The sequence below is a fragment of the Ylistrum balloti genome, unplaced genomic scaffold (assembly GCF_031769215.1).
Source record: "Ylistrum balloti isolate Yb309-2 unplaced genomic scaffold, AGI_CSIRO_Ybal_v1 Utg371212, whole genome shotgun sequence".
NCBI lineage: Eukaryota > Metazoa > Mollusca > Bivalvia > Pectinida > Pectinidae > Ylistrum > Ylistrum balloti.
This window is the reverse complement of record NW_026782658.1, coordinates 251,769-273,973: the sequence shown is the minus strand read 5'-3', so window position 1 is coordinate 273,973 and position 22,205 is coordinate 251,769. Positions and strand designations below refer to the sequence as shown.

The 22,205-nt window shown below is 34.7% G+C and overlaps 1 protein-coding gene and 1 long non-coding RNA gene across 2 annotated transcripts in view; one reads left to right on the top strand and one right to left on the bottom strand.

The window, feature by feature from the left end:
- Window positions 1-3,877: 3,877 nt before the first annotated feature.
- On the top strand, window positions 3,878-5,773 carry LOC132561486 (uncharacterized). Its single transcript, XR_009554708.1, has 2 exons — window positions 3,878-3,932; window positions 5,491-5,773. It is a non-coding gene; the product is annotated as an uncharacterized LOC132561486 (long non-coding RNA).
- Window positions 5,774-13,957: 8,184 nt separating this feature from the next.
- Window positions 13,958-22,205, bottom strand: part of LOC132561483 (exostosin-1a-like) — an 80,456-nt gene continuing 72,208 nt past the window's right edge. The window contains exons 5-9 of the mRNA XM_060226192.1: window positions 21,722-21,970; window positions 18,788-18,889; window positions 18,216-18,305; window positions 15,035-15,195; window positions 13,958-14,352 (exon numbers count right to left, since the gene is read on the bottom strand). Coding sequence (XP_060082175.1) covers window positions 13,995-14,352; window positions 15,035-15,195; window positions 18,216-18,305; window positions 18,788-18,889; window positions 21,722-21,970 — 960 coding nt within the window. The 3' untranslated portion in view covers window positions 13,958-13,994. The remainder of the gene's footprint in view (window positions 14,353-15,034; window positions 15,196-18,215; window positions 18,306-18,787; window positions 18,890-21,721; window positions 21,971-22,205) is intronic.

Sequence of the window (22,205 nt, the reverse complement as noted above, 5' to 3'; positions counted from 1 at the left end):
AGACAACCAAATTGAAAATTAATTACAAGTACACATAATATCGTTTATGTGATATGTGATTTACATGGTATAATGTTTTCTAAAAAATGAAGGTGTCACATTCTTAGGATAACCAGCAGGAACAATACGCCTTATCTATTCTGTTAAAGTTCTTTATTCTACAACTTTAGTGAATAAACACAATTGGGATTGTTAGACTCTTAAAAAAACCTCCGGAAATGGAGAAACAAAGCTGTCAATCTAATACAGAGCTGATCAACTGCCAGAGTTTTGATTTGTCTGTGATTATTTTGACTTCTATGAATTTGCTCTCTAGGTGGTGCTACATGATACAATAACACCAAGATGAACTTGGACCTTACACATAGATATACATTTGTACTAACTTTATTATGAATACTCATTATGCAGCTTATATGTTATATATATAAAAAAAATCCCTACAAAAAATAAATTATGATAAAAACTTTTCATGGAAACATAAACATATTTTCAAAAGAATGATCTGAATCAAAATCAGAAAAAATCTCTATTTGAAAACAAGTGTGACATTTTCACATCTTTAGCGCACATTCTTCTTTCCCTACAATGTGAACATTCCAGCCTAAGTTTTGGGCTACATGAGTTATATACAATATGCTATACCGGGCCTGTGAGATGTGAGAGGGTACAGTAGTATACAGTGTTCAGAGACCTCGTGCTGTTGTATATAAGTAATGGTTTTGTGAGAGGTACTGATCATAAAAGGCACTTTGTCTAATATACAAAACGACACAGGTCTACAGCAAGGCGCCAACATCTCAACAACATTTACATATCACTGCTTACACAATTATGTAAATTTATCCGACAATAAGCCCAGGAAATCAATTTATCCGACAATAAGCCCAGGAAATCAAAGTAAACTTTTTGCCTCAAAATTGGAAGGTGTCCTTAAACCAAGGCAATAATTAATGTGTCTGTTAGCTTGTGAGTTTATTCTGAAACTGCAATGAATATGGATGGGCTTATTACCAGACATGGACTTATTGCCAGATAAATACTATTAAATGGGTCATACTTCTGTACTCAAACAGTTCCAAGTCTTACAAATTATGAACATGAATGAGCATCGAGTAAAAGAAATGACAGCAGGAGAGGAATTCAGTGTTTTGAACACAACAGAATATTTCACAAGTCATTAACGACAGATATTTACATAAAAATATGTTTACAACAATGTCACAACATGTTTATACATTACCAGTTTACAACACAACAACTATTTGATTTTTTAACACTTTTATCTTTGACATGGTCAGAAAAGGCTCCAGTCACAAATTTACAGAGTTTCCTGTACAAAATATTGTCGATTTTAGAATTCAGTAACTCAGGAATATTGAAATCATCTAGGTCTAATTACAGATTAAACAAAATAAGTTTGGACAGTGCATTAAAATATCCTATTCACTACAGAAGCCTCTAAGATTTTTATCAAACCAACATATGAATTAAGAAACCTTAAGGTGTCATCAAATTGGAAGAAATCTTTATATACAGTATTTGTAGTTTAGTTCTATGGCATTTGGGAGAAAAAACTAAAAAAGTAAACAGCAAGCATTTCAATTTGACTGCACTAATATCTGTAGTTCGTATAAATAGAAAAGTAAACTGCAAAAGTAAACAGCAAGCATTTCAATTTGACTGCACTAACATCTGTAGTTCGTATAAAGAGAAAAGAAAACTGCAAAAGTAAACAGCAAGCATTTCAATTTGACTGCACTAACATCTGTAGTTCGTATAAAGAGAAAAGTAAACTGCAAAAGTAAACAGCAAGCATTTCAATTTGACTGCACTAATATCTGTAGTTCGCATAAAGAGAAAAACCTGGTGCTTAACATCAAGTTTCATAAAGGTTCTGAAAGACTAATGCAAGGTTTGAAAGCTTAAAGTTTCCAAATTATTGTGTCAGTCTGGGCTAGGAAAAAGAAGTGTTTAAGAATGTCCTGGAGTGGCTATATTACACTACGATTGTAGAAGTAGCTTTATAAACAATTCTAAAGACACAAACAGTATACATATTACATTGGTTTTGACAACCAACACACAATGACTAACAGTAAAATCAGCAAAATGATTTGATCATGGGACAATGTTCAACAAATACACAAAGCTGTTATAAGCAATGATACACGATTTCTGTACAATTTTCTATCTGGTGTGAATGATTTTACAAATTGAAAACTGCATGTATAACTGGCCCCAGTACAATACTAAAGAACTGACATTATTAATGATGGACTGACATCCTTATCGCACATACACAATTGTCAAACTGAAAGACTTTGTTTAAATATCTATTCCCACTTATACAACGTTAATTTGTAAAGACGCATCACATCAATCAAGCACAGCTAAAATCTTATGTCAAAAAGGACTACATGTCACACAAGTAGTCTCGAAGATGATAAAAAATTAGTCCACTAGGTCTTCACACAGTTTAGAGATTACAGAAAAAGCATATGAAACAATTCATTTTCACATACAGTAATGTATATAGTGTCTCTCAATTACAACCATTCACATAAAGGTTTCTTCTAGTGTCTTCCCTTCAATCCTAATGGATTTATTGTACCTTGTAATTATTTAGGTAGTTAAAACACATGAAGGTAAAATTTCAACCTCCTCACTGGTTGGTCCAAAATGTCTGTAAATTTTGTATGATATTCATAAAGGGCTGCAATTCAAACTTCAGAATAATCTTAAAAACATTGAGAAAAAAAAAAGAAAAAAAGCACGAGTATCAGTGAAACTGGTGAATGATCCCTGACAACAACGTTATTTATAATTCTGTAATTAAGTGACTGATGGTCTTGAATTTGGTAATTTGTATATTGTCTTCATATGATCAAAATTAACACCAAGTTTCGTTATCCTAGTTCAAATGCAGGCCAAGCTATGCCCAGGACTCAAAATTTTTTTAAAAGGCATTTAATTTCTAATTTTAGGGGGTAGTGGGCCCTAACATTGGTACACTGCACATTATCTTTGTGTGATCAATGTATACATATTTTTTTATCCTAGTTTAAATGCGAGCATTTAAAAGTTGTGATCTGCATGCAGAATTTTAAAAGGGCAAGAACTCTGAGGGGAGCAGGCCCTGATTTTGGTACACTGCACATCGTCTCAGGATAACCAATGTATACATCAAATTTCATTATCCTAGTTTTAATGCAAGCAAAGTTATGCTCCTGACACAAAATTTTAACAAAGAGCTATAACTCTGTAGCATTTGGGTTATTGGCCCTACCTTACGAACACTGCACATTTTTTATACCGGTACCAATGTATACGTCAAGTTTCATTATCCTCGCTGAACTGTGGGCAAGTTATGCTCTGGACATAAAAGGATGAGCAGTCGGATGGATGGATAAAGTGACAAATATATTGCTGTTCTTGGTCTTCCCCTATAGAAAATAAACAATTCCTGAGATTACCTGCTCAACCAGTGGAGTGCCACATTCGGAAACCTGACACAATTAAATCCATGCCAATAAACAGTTTCATAATTTTTATAACATAAATTTAAGGATAGTTGAAGTTAAACTTGTTTTTCCAATCAGAAAATATTTCACTTTTCTGGAGTTTAAAAGTATAAATTTCGGTTTGTTGTTTGTCATATATGGTAAACTAATGGAGTTTTAATCTTGTTTAAATAGTCACTATTATAAATGTTTTGTTGTCTACTTAACATGTTTTTTATTTTATTTATTTGATACAGGACCACTGCTGCATACTATACAGTGTTATTGGCTGGAACAGTACAGTAGGGACATGGACCCGAGTCGAAGGAACACCAAATGACCCAAATCCTAACAAACCCTTTGCCAAGATTGAAACGACATCCACATTTACATCAGAGGGAAAACTCAACCCCTCTATAACTGTGATAGGTAGGGAAATTTATTTGTACATCTGTTATAGGAATGATTCAGTATTGTGTAGTGGAACTGAACTTGTTCTGGTGACCAGGACGCAGTTGCTCAAAGCTTGGTCAATCAGTCATTAGTGAAACTTTTGAAATATGAATAAAACAAAAACAATGAGAACATGTTTGATAAGTTCACAGATGTAGATTTGTTGAGACGAGAAACATTGCATGTCAGCTTTGCTTTGAACGTTCTTATTTATTTATTTTGCGAGCAATAAGTTAACTCTAACCAAACTTTGAGCCTATGTGGCCAAGTAACTCATGATCAAAAGCTTAGAATTTCCAGGCTCAAGAACTGATCTGGCTGTAGTTTTCCTTCTTTTCTGTTTACTCAGGAATAAGTCCACTCTATCAGTAAGCCAATTTACTACATTTTCAGTAGAACTGTATTACTGTCTTTGTCCTGTAATAGAGAAAACCGTTAACATTGAGTCAGCTGTAGCCTTTAGCTTCCAGATATACAAAGTTTTATTTTCCAAAAGATAAAATACGTAGTTTAGGTAATTTCAGAATTCACAAATGTTGAGTTTTCAGTTTTGCAAAAGTGATCTACTAATGAAAAATTGAATCTAATGAAAAAGGAGAGGTAGCAAAAACAGTCAATGTTATATCAATAATTGATAGTAAATATATAAAATAGAATATTGATAAAAAATGAAAATAAAAAGGATGAATGGTACGTTTAACCTTGGAATGCTGATCCTAGTGCTACTGGCTGTTCCTTTGTTTTCTAATGTCCTGTATGTGTTCTGAGAAACTGCATCTCCAACATCATTGCTGTTTACATCTGGGACAAGCGATAATCATGTTTGTTAATTGTACAATTACCTCGACTTCATATCTGGGTAGAGCAGTCAGTAACTGGGTTGCTAAAAATGTGTTGGGCACGATTTGCTTGGAAACTTGGCTCTTACTAGTTAGTTAGCTTATTAATATTTTCTATTATGAGTGACTTCAGAAAGATATCTGACATTAGGGTCATTATTATCAGAAGGTACCAATTTGCTTTAATACATTTTGAAAGGGATACAACACTAATGTAGAAATCGAGAGCAAGTGGAATGCCACTGGTGGATGAATATTTGGGTCTCGGTCAGAGTGAATATGAGCTTTAGAATGACTCACTAGTCTTATGCCTCTTAATTCCATGGAGAACAAAGGAGTGCAGTGGTTTAGAATAATATTCAATAAGCCAGATTCTCTAGACCATTCATTGTCGATAGCCAGATTCTCTAGACCAATCATTGTCGACTGCCAGATTCTCTAGACCACTCATTGTCGACAGCCAGATTCTCTAGACCACTCATTGTCGACAGCCAGATTCTCTAGACCATACATTGTCAACAGCCAGATTCTCAAGACCATTCATTGTTGACAGTCATCCATAATAGTTATCAAGAGTAGAAAACCATGGAAATCTGGAATCATGTATTTTCTCTCTTCTTTTTTTAAATTATTTAAACTTTTGTATCATACAAATACTTTTCTATAAATATCTATTATTAACACTATGTTTACAGGATCCAATGTAACCGTGCCATCAGAGGTGGTGATACTGAACTCCATTGTTCTACCAGACAAAGCTCTCAGTGGCAGCTACAAAAATCAGATCATCTTGTGATTTCTCAAAGAGCCTTCCCTGATGTACACAAAGTATTTCATAAATGGACCCGTTTCTAACTGGACTTCCAGCCAAAGTGGAATTGTATCCAGCATGGAGAATTTTGCATAATCATATTTATTAAAACTTATGAAGATTGTTAATTTGAGATGATGATCTTATAAATAAAAGGTGTCTTGTGATCTGTTTTGGTTTATTTTTTATAAAATACAGTTTGTACAGAATATGAATTGTAATCTGCTTTGATGACTGGAATTATACCCCATCAATATTCTGAAGATTATTTTAAGGCAGGGTCTCCTTTGATACCTGGTGGCTACTTCAACTACTGTTAAATCATGTAATTTCATTGGGCTCACACTTCACGGTTTTTTCAAAAATGTGTATTTTTTTTGGTACTCGATTTTGAGGGTGAATCTTGCTGACAAAATCAGAGACATATATAACACGTGTGATATACGTCTCTGACAAAATCCACAAGTGCTGTAACCCATGTCAATTTTTATGTTTATTTTGTGGACAAGTGTTGATTTAGATTAATCACACGTTAAAAGAAATTTTTAGTTCTATTTCACCCGAGGACAACCATCACAGCACAGACTGGTGATAACTTTTCAAAAAAAAAACCCTTACCTCCCTTCCTTAGAGATTGCTGCTTGTCTAGAAATAGCTATAACCAGAATTGTTTTTCAAGGCTTTACAAACGATTGATGGGCACACTAAGGTCAAAACATGATCTGAACAACAATACTTCTGATGAAAGTGAGTTACAGACAACCGACAAAAGCTTGTTTTGAAATATTTTCCAGTTTATTGATAATACAATACATATGATCTGATACTATCTCTGCATGGCGAAGTATATTTCGGTCATTTGCTATAAAAACATTGGTATATAATGCACATCAAGATCGTTTCCCATTCTCGCTCTAGGCATCATCTGGTACACCACTCTGACTATTGGTCCAGAATAGTCCTTGTCCAAGCATATTTCAATACCATTAACAAATATAAGCTGAATCAGAAGGCTTCAGAAGACTTTCAATTCCAAGAAGTCATTAAAGTTATGCATTTTTTATCATTTTTAATTTCTCAACATTTCTCTCTCTCTTTTTTTTTTTTTTTTTTTTTTCACAATTTAGCCCAATTAAACGAGAACATCATATAATATCTAATTAAACTTGGGTACCAAATTCTTAGTGTCTATATTTCCTTCAAATTTAGTCAATCGGTTGTTCCTTTAGACAACATTTTTTTCAATTTTTTTTTAACTTGCTTTCATGGACAAAAATACATATTTTCGATATTTCAGCAATAAAAGTCAGGAAACATATTCAAGGGTTAACAAAACACAAATCTTTAAAATCAGTGTATGTGGCACAATTTGGCACAAAATATCCATAAATATCTACCTAAAATTTTCTGTACAAAATAAAACACATGAATACTAAAAAAAGGACATCCAGAAGTAAATTCGTATATTAATTCCTGAAATCAACAGATCTTATGGAGATGTTTTTTAATATCTTAATTTTTTAAATTCAAATACCCTAACTTGTTATTTGGACTGTTATGCCAAAAGAAGTAATATGTGAAAAAACTGGTTTTAATATCTAGCAAATAAATTTTCCATAGTACCCTTTCTGAAATGGCATAATACATGTGATCTGTTTTCTTTGTGACAGTTTTACTCTCTCCTGGTATTTAGCTGATTTGTTTTTAAGATTGATCTAAAATCCCAGAACCAAATGTTATTCATCAAAATAACAATGGTTCTTGGGATTGAAGAAATAAAACATGTATAAATATTACACTTTAGAATGATTTCTTTCACCACTATTTCTTGTTAGGCTTTTTAAATATCTTGTGAAAAAAGTCCGCTATAGGCCACCAAAAATATACCTTTTTGAAATTGTTTCTCATTATTTTCTTCCATCAAAATATTAACTTCCAAAAAATTCAATTTTCATCTTTGCTACAGAAGTTTTCACCTTAAAATGATAACCTCTGCACCAAAACTATGTTTCTATGTCTCCAGATTTATGAAATTTTGTGCCTGCACAACTCACTGAAACTCTTGAGTCATTGTACAAGGTATCCAATTTTTCTGATCATTAAACCTTTGGCATGCGTGTATGTAAAACATGTATATGACAAAATATCTTCGGCTAATCCAGACAGGTGTACCCCAGAAGAATAATTATTAGTAGTAAGTACTAACCTACGGCATAATCTTTGGTATCTTCACTAACACAATTAAGGAATATTATAATACAGATATCTACTAATATTTCTTATCTTCAAAATTTGATTCAGCAAAGAAATCCACCCACAAACATGTCTGAAAAAGGGTGTTCTAAATGAGTCTTTTTGAGTTCCTAAAATATCTTTTTGGGAGCAAAATTCCAGCAACATTACCACTGACCTCAAACTGTGATATCAATCACTGAAGTGTTTCCAGTTCTTGTACAGCAGATCATAATTAGTCATTCAGATACGTATTATCTAGTTCTAGCTCTGTATCATTCTGCTCATTGCAAAAATCACATTTGGCCACTTTTCTATTAAATTCACAAAGACTTAATTTCACATCAAGTTTAAAACCTGATTAGGGTTTTGATAATCATCAGTCAAGGTTAACAGGCCCAAAAAGGTCACATTTGATTTTTTTCTTTGCATGACATGCATTTTATGAACTTCTCCATTACCTACCTGATGAAAATTTTGTGAAAAATTATTGTAGTTTAATCATATTGTGTCACCTAATCATGGAAAGCTACTGTGAGAAAAATACCAGCAGACAGATGGAAGCCAAACCTTGATAAGAACACACAGATTTGTTCAATACTGTTAGATATAATTAATAAGAGAAATTAATACTGAAACTGGGATAAATTTAAAAAAAAAAAAGGTTGAGACAACCAAATTAAAAATTAATTACAAGTACACATAATATCGTTTATGTGATATGTGATTTACATGGTATAATGTTTTCTAAAAAATGAAGGTGTCACATTATTAGGATAACCAGCAGGAACAATACGCCTTATCTATTCTGTTAAAGTTCTTTATTCTACAACTTTAGTGAATAAACACAATTGGGATTGTTAGACTCTTAAAAAAACCTCCGGAAATGGAGAAACAAAGCTGTCAATCTAATACAGAGCTGATCAACTGCCAGAGTTTTGATTTGTCTGTGATTATTTTGACTTCTATGAATTCGCTCTCTAGGTGGTGCTACTTGATACAATAACACCAAGATGAACTTGGACCTTACACATAGATATACATTTGTACTAACTTTATTATGAATACTCATTATGCAGCTTATATGTTATATATATAAAAAAAAATCCCTACAAAAAATAAATTATGATAAAAACTTTTCATGGAAACATAAACATATTTTCAAAAGAATGATCTGAATCAAAATCAGAAAAAAATCTCTATTTGAAAACAAGTGTGACATTTTCACATCTTTAGCGCACATTCTTCTTTCCCTACAATGTGAACATTCCAGCCTAAGTTTTGGGCTACATGAGTTATATACAATATGCTATACCGGGCCTGTGAGATGTGAGAGGGTACAGTAGTATACAGTGTTCAGAGACCTCGTGCTGTTGTATATAAGTAATGGTTTTGTGAGAGGTACTGATCATAAAAGGCACTTTGTCTAATATACAAAACGACACAGGTCTACAGCAAGGCGCCAACATCTCAACAACATTTACATATCACTGCTTACACAATTATGTAAATTTATCCGACAATAAGCCCAGGAAGTCAATTTATCCCACAATAAGCCCAGGAAGTCAAAGTAAACTTTTTGCCTCAAAATTGGAAGGTGTCCTTAAACCAAGGCAATAATTAATGTGTCTGTTAGCTTGTGAGTTTATTCTGAAACTGCAATGAATATGGATGGGCTTATTACCAGACATGGACTTATTGCCAGATAAATACTATTAAATGGGTCATACTTCTGTACTCGAACAGTTCCAAGTCTTACAAATTATGAACATGAATGAGCATCGAGTAAAAAAAATGACAGCAGGAGAGGAATTCAGTGTTTTGAACACAACAGAATATTTCACAAGTCATTAACGACAGATATTTACATAAAAATATGTTTACAACAATGTCACAACATGTTTATACATTACCAGTTTACAACACAACAACTATTTGATTTTTTAACACTTTTATCTTTGACATGGTCAGAAAAGGCTCCAGTCACAAATTTACAGAGTTTCCTGTACAAAATATTGTCGATTTTAGAATTCAGTAACTCAGGAATATTGAAATCATCTAGGTCTAATTACAGATTAAACAAAATAAGTTTGGACAGTGCAATAAAATATCTTATTCACTACGGAAGCCTCTAAGATTTTTATCAAACCAACATATGAATTAAGAAACCTTAAGGTGTCATCAAATTGGAAGAAATCTTTATATACAGTATTTGTAGTTTAGTTCTATGGCATTTGGGAGAAAAAACTAAAAAAGTAAACAGCAAGCATTTCAATTTGACTGCACTAATATCTGTAGTTCGTATAAATAGAAAAGTAAACTGCAAAAGTAAACAGCAAGCATTTCAATTTGACTTCACTAATATCTGTAGTTCGCATAAAGAGAAAAACCTGGTGCTTAACATCAAGTTTCATAAAGGTTCTGAAAGACTAATGCAAGGTTTGAAAGCTTAAAGTTTCCAAATTATTGTGTCAGTCTGGGCTAGGAAAAAGAAGTGTTTAAGAGTGTCCTGGAGTGGCTATATTACACTACGATTGTAGAAGTAGCTTTATAAACAATTCTAAAGACACAAACAGTATACATATTACATTGGTTTTGACAACCAACACACAATGACTAACAGTAAAATCAGCAAAATGATTTGATCATGGGACAATGTTCAACAAATACACAAAGCTGTTATAAGCAATGATACACGATTTCTGTACAATTTTCTATCTGGTGTGAATGATTTTACAAATTGAAAACTGCATGTATAACTGGCCCCAGTACAATACTAAAGAACTGACATTATTAATGATGGACTGACATCCTTATCGCACATACACAATAGTCAAACTGAAAGACTTTGTTTAAATATCTATTCCCACTTATACAACGTTAATTTGTAAAGACGCATCACATCAATCAAGCACAGCTAAAATCTTATGTCAAAAAGGACTACATGTCACACAAGTAGTCTCGAAGATGATAAAAAATTAGTCCACTAGGTCTTCACACAGTTTAGAGATTACAGAAAAAGCATATGTAACAATTCATTTTCACAAACAGTAATGTATATAGTGTCTCTCAATTACAACCATTCACATAAGGTTTCTCCTAGTGTCTTCCCTTCAATCCTAATGGATTTATTGTACCTTGTAATGATTTAGATAGTTACTGGAAGGTAAAATTTCAACCTCCTCACTGGTTGGTCCAAAATGTCTATAAAATTTATATGATATTCATAAAGGGCTGCAATTCAAACTTCAGAATAATCGTAAAAACATAAAAGAAAAAAAAAACCAAGAGTATCAGTGAAACTGGTGAATGATCCCTGACAACTTTATTTATAATTCTGTAATTAAGTGACTGATGGTCTTGAATTTGGTAAACTGTATATTGTCTTCATATGATCAATATATACACCAAGTTTCGTTATCCTAGTTCAAATACAGGCCAAGCTATGCCCAGGACTCAAATTTTTTTAAAAAGGCATTTAATTTATAATTTTAGGGGGTAGTGGGCCCTAACATTGGTACACTGCACATTATCTTTGTATGATCAATGTATACACAATTGTTTTGATCCTAGTTTAAATGCAAGCATTTAAAAGTTGTGATCTGCATGCAGAATTTTAAAAGGGCAAGAACTCTGAGGGGGAGCAGGCCCTGATTTTGGTACACTGCACATCGTCTCAGGATAACCAATGTATACATCAAATTTCATTATCCTAGTTTTAATGCAAGCAAAGTTATGCTCCTGACACAAAAATTTAACAAAGGGCAATAACTCTGTAACGGTGGGGTGACCGGCCCTACCTTTGGTGCACTGCACTTTACTGTGTATGATCAATGTACAAATGCAAGCAAAGTTGTGCTCTGTACATGAAATTTAAACACAAAGCAGTAACTCTGTAACTGTGGGGTTGCAGGTCCTGAATTTCGCACAATGCATATTACTTTTGTATTACCAATGTATACGTCAAGTTTCATTATCCTCGTTGAACTGTGGGCAAGTTATGCTCTGGACATAAAAGGACGAGCAGTCGGATGGATGGATAAAGCGACAAATATATACTCCAAAGAAAAATTTTTGAGAGCATAAAAAGATATCCAGTTTCTAGTGGTCCATTAATAAGGTGACATGTTTGGAGTAGCAAATATGACAGGAGCTACAGAGAACTGGAAATTTACTCCGCTAAACATAGCATGTGATGTTTGTTACACATGAAAAGAAATCACACTGAAAATAACACCTATTCTTTCATACACAAGGCATGAATCACCACCGTACACTTTGATAAAAAATATTGGGAACATGTGGCATGCTTATTTTATGTCAACATTTACAATAATGAATATCACATTAAGTTTTAAATTTGTGACAGAAATACAATTCAACTCCATCACAATTCATTAGAAATCCAAGTGTAATGAGCCAACTTATCCACAATTACTATGAAATTCATGTAACCCTCGTCCAACTCGGCCATTTTTCTTAGAAATGTGTGTTCTAAATCAAACAAGGCCACATTTCCTTTTGACATTGTTGGTTGCAACATTGGAAGGTGTTGTGTACAGTAGTTATGGTGATGGAATATAAATCACATTCATGAACTTGGACCTGGTTGGGATGGGGGTTGAAGTAGGCATCACATTTATGGATGCAAGCCAGGGCAGGGCAGGGTAATTATCACATGTATGGACATGAGCTAGGGCAGGGCAGGGTAGGCATCACATGTATGGACATGAGCCAGGTCAGGGCAGGGTAGGCATCACATGTATGGACATGAGCCAGGTCAGGGCAGGGTAGGCATCACATGTATGGACATGAGCCAGGTCAGGGCAGGGTAGGCATCACATGTATGGACATGAGCCAGGTCAGGGCAGGGTAGGCATCACATGTATGGACATGAGCCATGTCAGGGCAGGGTAGGCATCACATGTATGGACATGAGCCATGTCAGGGCAGGGTAGGCATCACATGTATGGACATGAGCCAGGTCAGGGCAGGGTAGGCATCACATTTATGGATGCGGACCCAGTCAGGGTATCTGCACATTTTATGACCGTGGGTCGCATCAAGGGTGAGCATCAAATCTACAGATGCGGCCAGATCTGGTCAGGGATGGGCTTCACATTTATGGATGCAGACTTGGCCCTCGGTCCTTGGTCTGTGGTGGGCTCATGGTTAAAGACTTGAGGTGGGCATTGTGGTTACATGAACACAAGTTGGGCGGTTGAAGTTTGGAACCATGGTATTAACAGACCCAGGACCTGTTGGGTTAAACGGAAAACTTAATACTGATTCTTTCAAAACTAAGAATGACCAATGCTAGTGGAAAATTGAAACTGCTTGCTAACTACAAAAAGTTTAGAAAAACGCAGTATCTGGGCCTGATTTTTGATAAAGTCTAAGGGTTTCACAGATTCCAAACCTCCTCATTAAAACATCCTCCAGAAACAAGAAAAGGTGGTCAGAATGGAGATCAGCATTGGCAAAACACGCTCTACAACAATATCACTCACAGGTATACAATGTTAGCTCACTCACTTCATCATATACATTTACTAGCCATGTAATGTCACATTACACACAACTATCCACAAGGTTAACACAAGGCCATACAGTATCACATGATATATAAGCAATTGTCTATATCTTCATAACAGTTCATTTTAGTTAAAATAGCTTAAAATACATCACATTGGCAAATGGTTAGATCATGTTCGATTCATTTAGACTGAAACTGGAGATAACTTCTCATTTGTGTCACAAACAGAAATCCCATTCAAACTGTCCCACAAGATCTTACGTCAGCCATCAGGGGTTATGTGATCCTTTCTTCCATCAATCTAATGTTCATTCAAGCTGTTTTTTTAAGTCTGATGAAATTTCCATTCAGTTCAGTTCAATCTTTTCATCATTATTATTTTGTTTTTGAAATACCAAATTTCCATTTAAGTTCCAATTTTGTCTAAATTATAAATATCCAATGCAATTAATTCCATTTTCAAACTTGATGAGAAAAGTGTTATTAGCCTGGATCATCAAACTTTCATTCATTTTCTTAACTATGAAATTTCCATTCATTTCCAAAATAATCATTGTTCAACTTTTATTTTTAGCCTCAATAAGGAGGAATATCTTCAATCTCGTCCTAAGGTAAGTTCATCATACAACTTCGATCTGTCTGTATTTCTTACGTAAATTCGACACAGGATCTTTGAACAACAATGGGTCCATTCTAGCCTTGGATCTAACCAAGGGCATGTACCCAAATAACTTAACAAAGTTATCAACACAAAATTTACGTTGTGTGAAGTGGTCTGTCAGGAGCCAAGTTGATAATTTAGAACTACTGGCCAGCATTGACTCTTTGTAGACCTTCCGATGTGTCACTTTGATTGGTGGAAGTTTGGTCACATGACTGACTAGGAAGTTGAGGAGAATATCCTCACAATTTTGCGATTGGTCCACAATATCCGTAAAAGCACTACTTAGAAAATTTGAATACAAAAAATTATAATACCTGAAACAAAGAAATAAAATACATAAATTCCATGATAAATTGTAGCTCTAATATCAAGAAAAGGAATTAACATAATCTCTGAGCTTGTTTCCCAACCCCAAAGAGGAACATGTTCATATCATTGGTTTATTTAAGGAACATATTGTTCAAACTTAATCAAATATTTTAGGTCAAGACAGAATCAGTAAATATTCATTCCCCTGAAACATTGCCATACTCGAAAGAATCACTGAATATTCATTACCTATGATAAATAGTCATACTAGAAAGAATCACTGAATATTCATTACCTATGATAGTCATACTAGAAAGAATCAGTGAATATTCATTACCTATGATAAATAGTCATACTAGAAAGAATCACTGAATATTCATTACCTATGATAAATAGTCATACTAGAAAGAATCAGTGAATATTCATTACCTATGATAAATAGTCATACTAGAAAGAATAACTGAATATTCATTACCTATGATAGCCATACTCGAAAGAATCACTGAATATTCATTACCTATGATAAATAGTCGTACTAGAAAGAATCACTGAATATTCATTACCTATGATAAATAGTCATACTAGAAAGAATCACTGAATATTCATTAAGTATGATAAATAGCAGCACATTGATCACTAATATTTATCACCTATGAAGCAGTGAAAGAAACAATGAATATTCATTACCTATGATAAATAGCAGCACCAGTAAGAATCATTGAATATTCATTAGTCCATTTAGATGAGTAACTCCAGCGATTCTGTGCACTGTCCCAGTAATGGCCACGGGCTGGGTAGCCAACAATTCTATCTGGGAACTCCTTCCACACACTAAATGCGAAGTCAATCTGAAATTTACCAAATAATAGAAATCAGCAATTTAACAGAATCATTGAATAATACATATTCCTCATTACATTAATATGTGCCTGTTTACTTGTTTTCATAAATCTTTATTAAAAAGACAAGTAATGCATAATTATGAGTCTTGCCCATCCCACTTTGTTAGTTTGGTAATTTATAAGCAAAAATAAAATGTTTATTAATAATATATATTCAACATAGATTATGATGCTGCGATATGTATTTTTAACATGAAATAAACATTTTGTACAGATATGACATTTTTACCCCAAAATATCACTCTTCCTAAGGCGGGAGATAAAAGTTGTCTCATATTTTACAGTATTTATTTCAATATTACCATAAACTACACCTAAAATGAACTGGAAAAGACCTGTAGTTACTTCTAGGTAATACACCGAAAATGAAATTGATATAATCTGTCCGCTAGTTTCAAGAGTTGTTGGATTGTAAAGCCAGCTTCTCAGCATCCCTTGTATCAGCAGTTGCTGGATTGTGAAATCAGCTTCTCAGCATCCCTAGTTTCAGGAGTTGCAGGATTGTGTTGAAATCAGCTTCTCAGCATCCCTAGTTCTAGGAGTTGCTAGATTGTGAAATCAGCTTCTCAGCATCCCTTGTATCAGGAGTTGCTGGATTGTAAAGCCAGCTTCTCAGCATCCCTAGTTTCAGGAGTTGCTAGATTGAGAAATCAGCTTCTCAGCATCCCTAATTTCAGGAGTTGCAGGATTGTGTTGAAATCAGCTTCTCAGCATCCCTAGTTCTAGGAGTTGCTGGATTGTGAAATCAGCTTCTCAGCATCCCTTGTATCAGCAGTTGCTGGATTGTGAAATCAGCTTCTCAGCATCCCTAGTTTCAAGAGTTGCTGGATTGTGAAATCAGCTTCTCAGCATCCCTAGTTCTAGGAGTTGCTGGATTGTGAAATCAGCTTCTCAGCATCCCTAGTTCTAGGAGTTGCTGGATTGAGAAATCAGCTTCTCAGCATCCCTAGTTCTAGGAGTTGCTGGATTGTGAAATCAGCTTCTCAGCATCCCTTGTATCAGTAGTTGCTGGATTGAGAAATCAGCTTCTCAGCATCCCTAGTATCAGTAGTTGCTGGATTGTGAAATAAGCTTCTCAGCATCCCTTGTATCAGCAGTTGCTGGATTGTGAAATCAGCTTCTCAGCATCCCTTGTATCAGGAGTTGCTGGATTGAGAAATCAGCTTCTCAGCATCCCTTGTATCAGCAGTTGCTGGATTGTGAAATCAGCTTCTCAGCATCCCTTGTATCAGGAGTTGCTGGATTGTGAAATCAGCTTCTCAGCATCCCTAGTATCAGTAGTTGCTGGATTGTGAAATCAGCTTCTCAGCATCCCTTGTATCAGTAGTTGCTGGATTGTGAAATCAGTTTCTCAGCATCCCTAGTTTCAAGAGTTGCAGGATTGTGAAGCCAGCTTCTCAGCATCCCTAGTTCTAGGAGTTGCTGGATTGTGAAATCAGCTTCTCAGCATCCCTTGTATCAGGAGTTGCTGGATTGTGAAATCAGTTTCTCAGCATCCCTAGTTTCAAGAGTTGCAGGATTGTGAAGCCAGCTTCTCAGCATCCCTAGTTCTAGGAGTTGCTGGATTGTGAAATCAGCTTCTCAGCATCCCTAGTTTAAAGAATTACTGGATTGTAAAGCCAGATTCTCAGCATCCCTTGTATCAGCAGTTGCTGGATTGTGAAATCAGCTTCTCAGCATCCCTTGTATCAGGAGTTGCTGGATTGTAAAGCCAGCTTCTCAGCATCCCTTGTATCAGGAGTTGCTGGATTGTGAAATCGGCTTCTCAGCATCCCTAGTTTCAAGAGTTGCTGGATTGTGAAATCAGCTTCTCACCATCCCTAATTTCAAGAGTTACTGGATTGTGAAATCGGCTTCTCAGCATCCCTAGTTTCAGGAGTTGCTGGATTGTGAAATCAGCTTCTCAGCATCCCTAGTATCAGGAGTTGCTGGATTGTGAAATCAGCTTCTCAGCATCCCTAGTTCTAGGAGTTGCAGGATTGTGAAATCAGCTTCTCAGCATCCCTAGTTTAAAGAATTACTGGATTGTAAAGCCAGCTTCTCAGCATCCCTTGTATCAGGAGTTGCAGGATTGTGAAATCAGCTTCTCAGCATCCCTAGTTTAAAGAATTACTGGATTGTAAAGCCAGCTTCTCAGCATCCCTTGTATCAGGAGTTGCAGGATTGTGAAATCAGCTTCTCAGCATCCCTAGTTTAAAGAATTACTGGATTGTAAAGCCAGCTTCTCAGCATCCCTAATTTCAAGAGTTGCAGGATTGTGAAATCAGCTTCTCAGCATCCCTAGTTCTAGGAGTTGCTAGATTGAGAAATCAGCTTCTCAGCATCCCTAGTATCAGCAGTTGCTGGATTGAGAAATCAGCTTCTCAGCATCCCTAGTATCAGGAGTTGCTGGATTGTAAAGCCAGCTTCTCAGCATCCCTAGTATCAGCAGTTGCTGGATTGAGAAATCAGCTTCTCAGCATCCCTTGTATCAGCAGTTGCTGGATTGAGAAATCAGCTTCTCAGCATCCCTAGTATCAGGAGTTGCTAGATTGAGAAATCAGCTTCTCAGCATCCCTAGTTTCAGGAGTTGCTAGATTGAGAAATCAGCTTCTCAGCATCCCTAGTTCTAGGAGTTGCTGGATTGTGAAATCAGCTTCTCAGCATCCCTAGTTCTAGGAGTTGCTGGATTGTGAAATCAGCTTCTCAGCATCCCTAGTTTCAGGAGTTGCTAGATTGAGAAATCAGCTTCTCAGCATCCCTAGTTCTAGGAGTTGCTGGATTGTGAAATCAGCTTCTCAGCATCCCTAGTTTAAAGAATTACTGGATTGTAAAGCCAGCTTCTCAGCATCCCTTTACTCAATAATAGGTTTTTACTAAGATAAACGATAAGGATTCCAAAATATCGCTTTGTTGAAAACATGTTTTTCTACACAGGAAAGACAGAGAAATTTGTGAGATCCAGTTGACCAGTGTCTCAGACTTACTTCATCTGTTGTTAAAAGGCTATCCTCATCAAAGCTAAAAACAGCATCAGTTGTAATTTCAGGATATGGATGAAAACGGTTACTGATTGACTGGAATTAAAACATCACAGTTAAGTTTATACTGAAAACCATTTCAAAAGATCAAAGCATTTATATCACAGAAATTTTTTTAAAATATTTTTTCAGTCAAATGTATTTGAAAATAACACAATGAAAACGAAAATTTAAATGTCTCTAGTAAATATAACTGAAGGTCATTTTGACAATTACAATCAGTATAAATTTGGTCATAAGATTGTTTCGTAATCTATAAATTTGAATTAAAATTCCTTTGTTAAAACAAAAAAACCTTTTTGTTTTGTTTTATATAAGGAAAAAAAGAATTAGCAAATGGCCAAGGAGACTGATTTTTGAGTCTTTAATACAAAGACAATTAATTCAAAGTTAACAATGCCAAAAGGTTTCCCACTTTCACCTCCTATATTAGCACACTCTAAACCATTATCAGATCACGATCAATTCATGTGTATGAAAACATGCTTGTATAAAAGAGTTGAGAAGATTTAGCTTACTGTTATGTTCCTGGTTTTAACTATGACAGAGATATGTCCGAGGTCTCCTGGCCACCTGTTTGTTTGTGGAGGGGGAGTGTCACAATGCCACAGTACAATCATCTGTAAAGGAACAATCATTATTATCACAAAGGAGAAAAACTAGAATCTTTATCCTCATTTAAGACAAAACTAAAAAAAAAAAATTCTTTATTACTCCTAATGTCTACAATCCAGGAGAAAGTATAACTTCAAACAATGTTTTAAAGCATCTTTTGTCAAAAGAAGGTTTAGAAAGTATTTATGTGAGGATTAAGGGTTTTAAATATATCTAAAATTATATATCTAGTATAGGTCCATACGGTACAAAGCGGTCAGAAATAAACCTAACAAACAGATTAAATAACACAGGCATTACAATTGTTTTCCCGAACAATCTGAGAGGTAAACAGGACATCTTCATGCATACTGCCAATCCCTATTTACGAGAAGGGAGATTCCCAGTTTTAAATCTTCATTTTGCTATACTTACATTCTTAGATATGATGACTTTCATTTGAATTTTACACAACCAGACATATACCACTAATACCAGTGTTATGTACTAGATGGTATATATACATACCTTATTAATGCTTTTATTTCTGAGCACATAAAATCTGCCGTTTGAAAATTTTAAGTTTGTTCATAATGGACAATGAGTATACATTGTGATAGCTTTTATACACGAGACATATTTGGGAGTGTATACATAAAGTCCTTTTCATTTCTAATGATAAGCTTATCATAATATCCCTTAAAGTCCTTTTCATTTCTAATGATAAGCTTATCATAATATCCCTTAACTCTCCTAATGAATGAAGTTACAAAACTTAACTTTTTATGTGTGAGCATACAGCAAACCTAGGATAGAATACATAATAGTTTAACAATTTTCAAATGGGAAATTTTCAATCTCATATCTTAATTAATATCAAAGTGGTTGTGCATATCCAAAATTATGAGGTTAACACAGTGTTAGAATGTTGACATTGAGGTTTTCTAATGGTTCTACAAATAGCCAGGTTTATGTTTGAAAATATGCATGTTTCCATTCACACTAGCTAAAATCATGAATAATCATTGCTCACCATGAACAGATCTATCTGTGATACCAGCATCAAAAATAGAGTTATCTCCCCTCGAGTTAATATCGCCATAAAGCATTACACTTGATATAATGTGGCTAGATCATAAATTCACTATTGGGGTTACAAAATTGTCCCTGTTTCTATAACCTCTGAAAGAATTTCTCTAGATTTCCATTTGTCAAAGAATTTCTTGTGTTAACTAATGAGGAATTTATTCCAATGATACAGATAAATGCATTGAAGATTTTTGTTGCGTTTTTTTACTTTTTCTGTTTCACTTTCGTTTGTATGTTATAGAAATCAGAAATTCCATTTAAATTTCTGTAAAAGTAAATGATCTTTGGCAGTCCCCGTTTTCCTTGTTGTCATCGAAGGTAGTTCACCACTACATTATAAATTAATTTACAGAAGATACATGTACATTAATCACATAAAAAGCCAGTTGTGTCATATCATATGACCATGTCTATTACATGACACATGTAATAACACTATTGTGATGTCATTAATAAGTAACGTCTTGTAGACTTAAAAAGATTGATAATCATACTAAGTCTGTTTCACAGGGAAACTAATTTTATAGTTATTGCCTATATTTCTGAAGTACAGTTTATATGATGAATAGAATCTCACAATTGTGCAAACGTAACTGAAGTATAGAATTTATTTCACTTGGTATGACTTGCCTGAATATTTGTGACATCAAATTTTTCGAACTTATTCAATAAATTCAAAATATTTTCTATTGATCACAACTTGATCCGTGAAGATATTACTTATAATTTCAACGAATATATCATTATTTTTGTAAGTTTAATCAGTACAGCATTATTTATGATTTCAAATTTGTAATATAATTATCAATTTGTAATGGCAAGTTGTGTATCACTCTTTTGGGTTTAAGGTACATCATCCTTCAAGGTAAAATTCACATATTGGGTAATAGAAATATATATTAGGACATGAATTATTGAAATTCACTTCATGTATGAAGTGTTACAATAAAAAAACAAGAGACCCCAGTGGGATCTTTGAGTCCATCATAGTTTAATCTTCTTTAATTTAAATTGTTTTTTAATAAGTGGGGGTCATTCCTCTTATTAAATTTGAAAATTCCTCTAAGAAATTTCTAATTGCCAAATCCAAAATGGTCATCTATCGGTCATTTGATTTTTCAGATCTATCCCAAAATCAAAATTTACTACTTTGTACCAAGTGGAACCTATAAATGAACTTTAAATCAGATCCATCCTGTGCTTTTCAAACTTTCATTGTCATAATCCAAGATTGCCATCTGTCCGCCATTTTTCTGATCAGTCCCTAAGTGAAAAGGGCACATCTAGAGGCCAAAAGAAATATTCAAGTGACTTTTGAGATAAATCCATTCGGTATTTTAAGTAATAACGTTAACAAATTTCAACATCCTGCATGGCCACCTGGTAGCCATTTTGTTCTTATTATCAGTCCCAAAATCTTACCAGAAGAACCAGGGACCAAGGGGATGACAACTGACATGAAATTTCTGAAACATCCTTCCAATATTTTCCAATAAATAGCCACAACAAACATTTATGGTCAAACTCTAAGATAGCCACATGGCTGCCATTGTTTTTCGAATCAGACCAAAAATTGGACAATGCACAAGAAGGGACTAATGAGAACCTACATGTTAAATTGGAAAGTGATTGAACCGATACCTCTAAAGAAATGACCATAACAAGAACGGACAGATGGAGGAAGGGCAATTTGAACAGTCACTCTATGATGATGGTGAATGGCTGTTAAAGAAGAAAAGTTGAAGGTTCAGGGAACACAAATACTCCACCTTTTGAACATTGGATGACTTGGCAATAGTTCTGATGAGTCGAAACAGCGGGCTGGATGACAGATGGACACGAGAAGTTGCATAAATTACAGCTGTGAAGAGGTTGCCAGGTTTGTGGGCAAGGGGACCATAGAAGAATGGGTACTGATGGAGGGTATCAGAATATTCTGGTAGTAATGCGAGAGCCCCTGGGAAGTTGTTCCACAACAATGGAGATCGACTCTGCCGGCTCACACGGTCCTTCAGGATCTGTAACCAAAATAATATTGATGTTAGTGAATTCTGACAGCTACTAGACAGTAAACCTATCATCAGATACAAGGCAGGAGAGACAAGTATGTATGATATGTACTCAAATTTACAGAAATGGAATACAGATGGACTGTATCACTTACATGGATATATCAGTTTTCAGAGCTTTTTCTCACTACTTAGAAAATGAGGTCAATGGGCTTGAATACCGAGGAAAGAGTGACAAAATCTC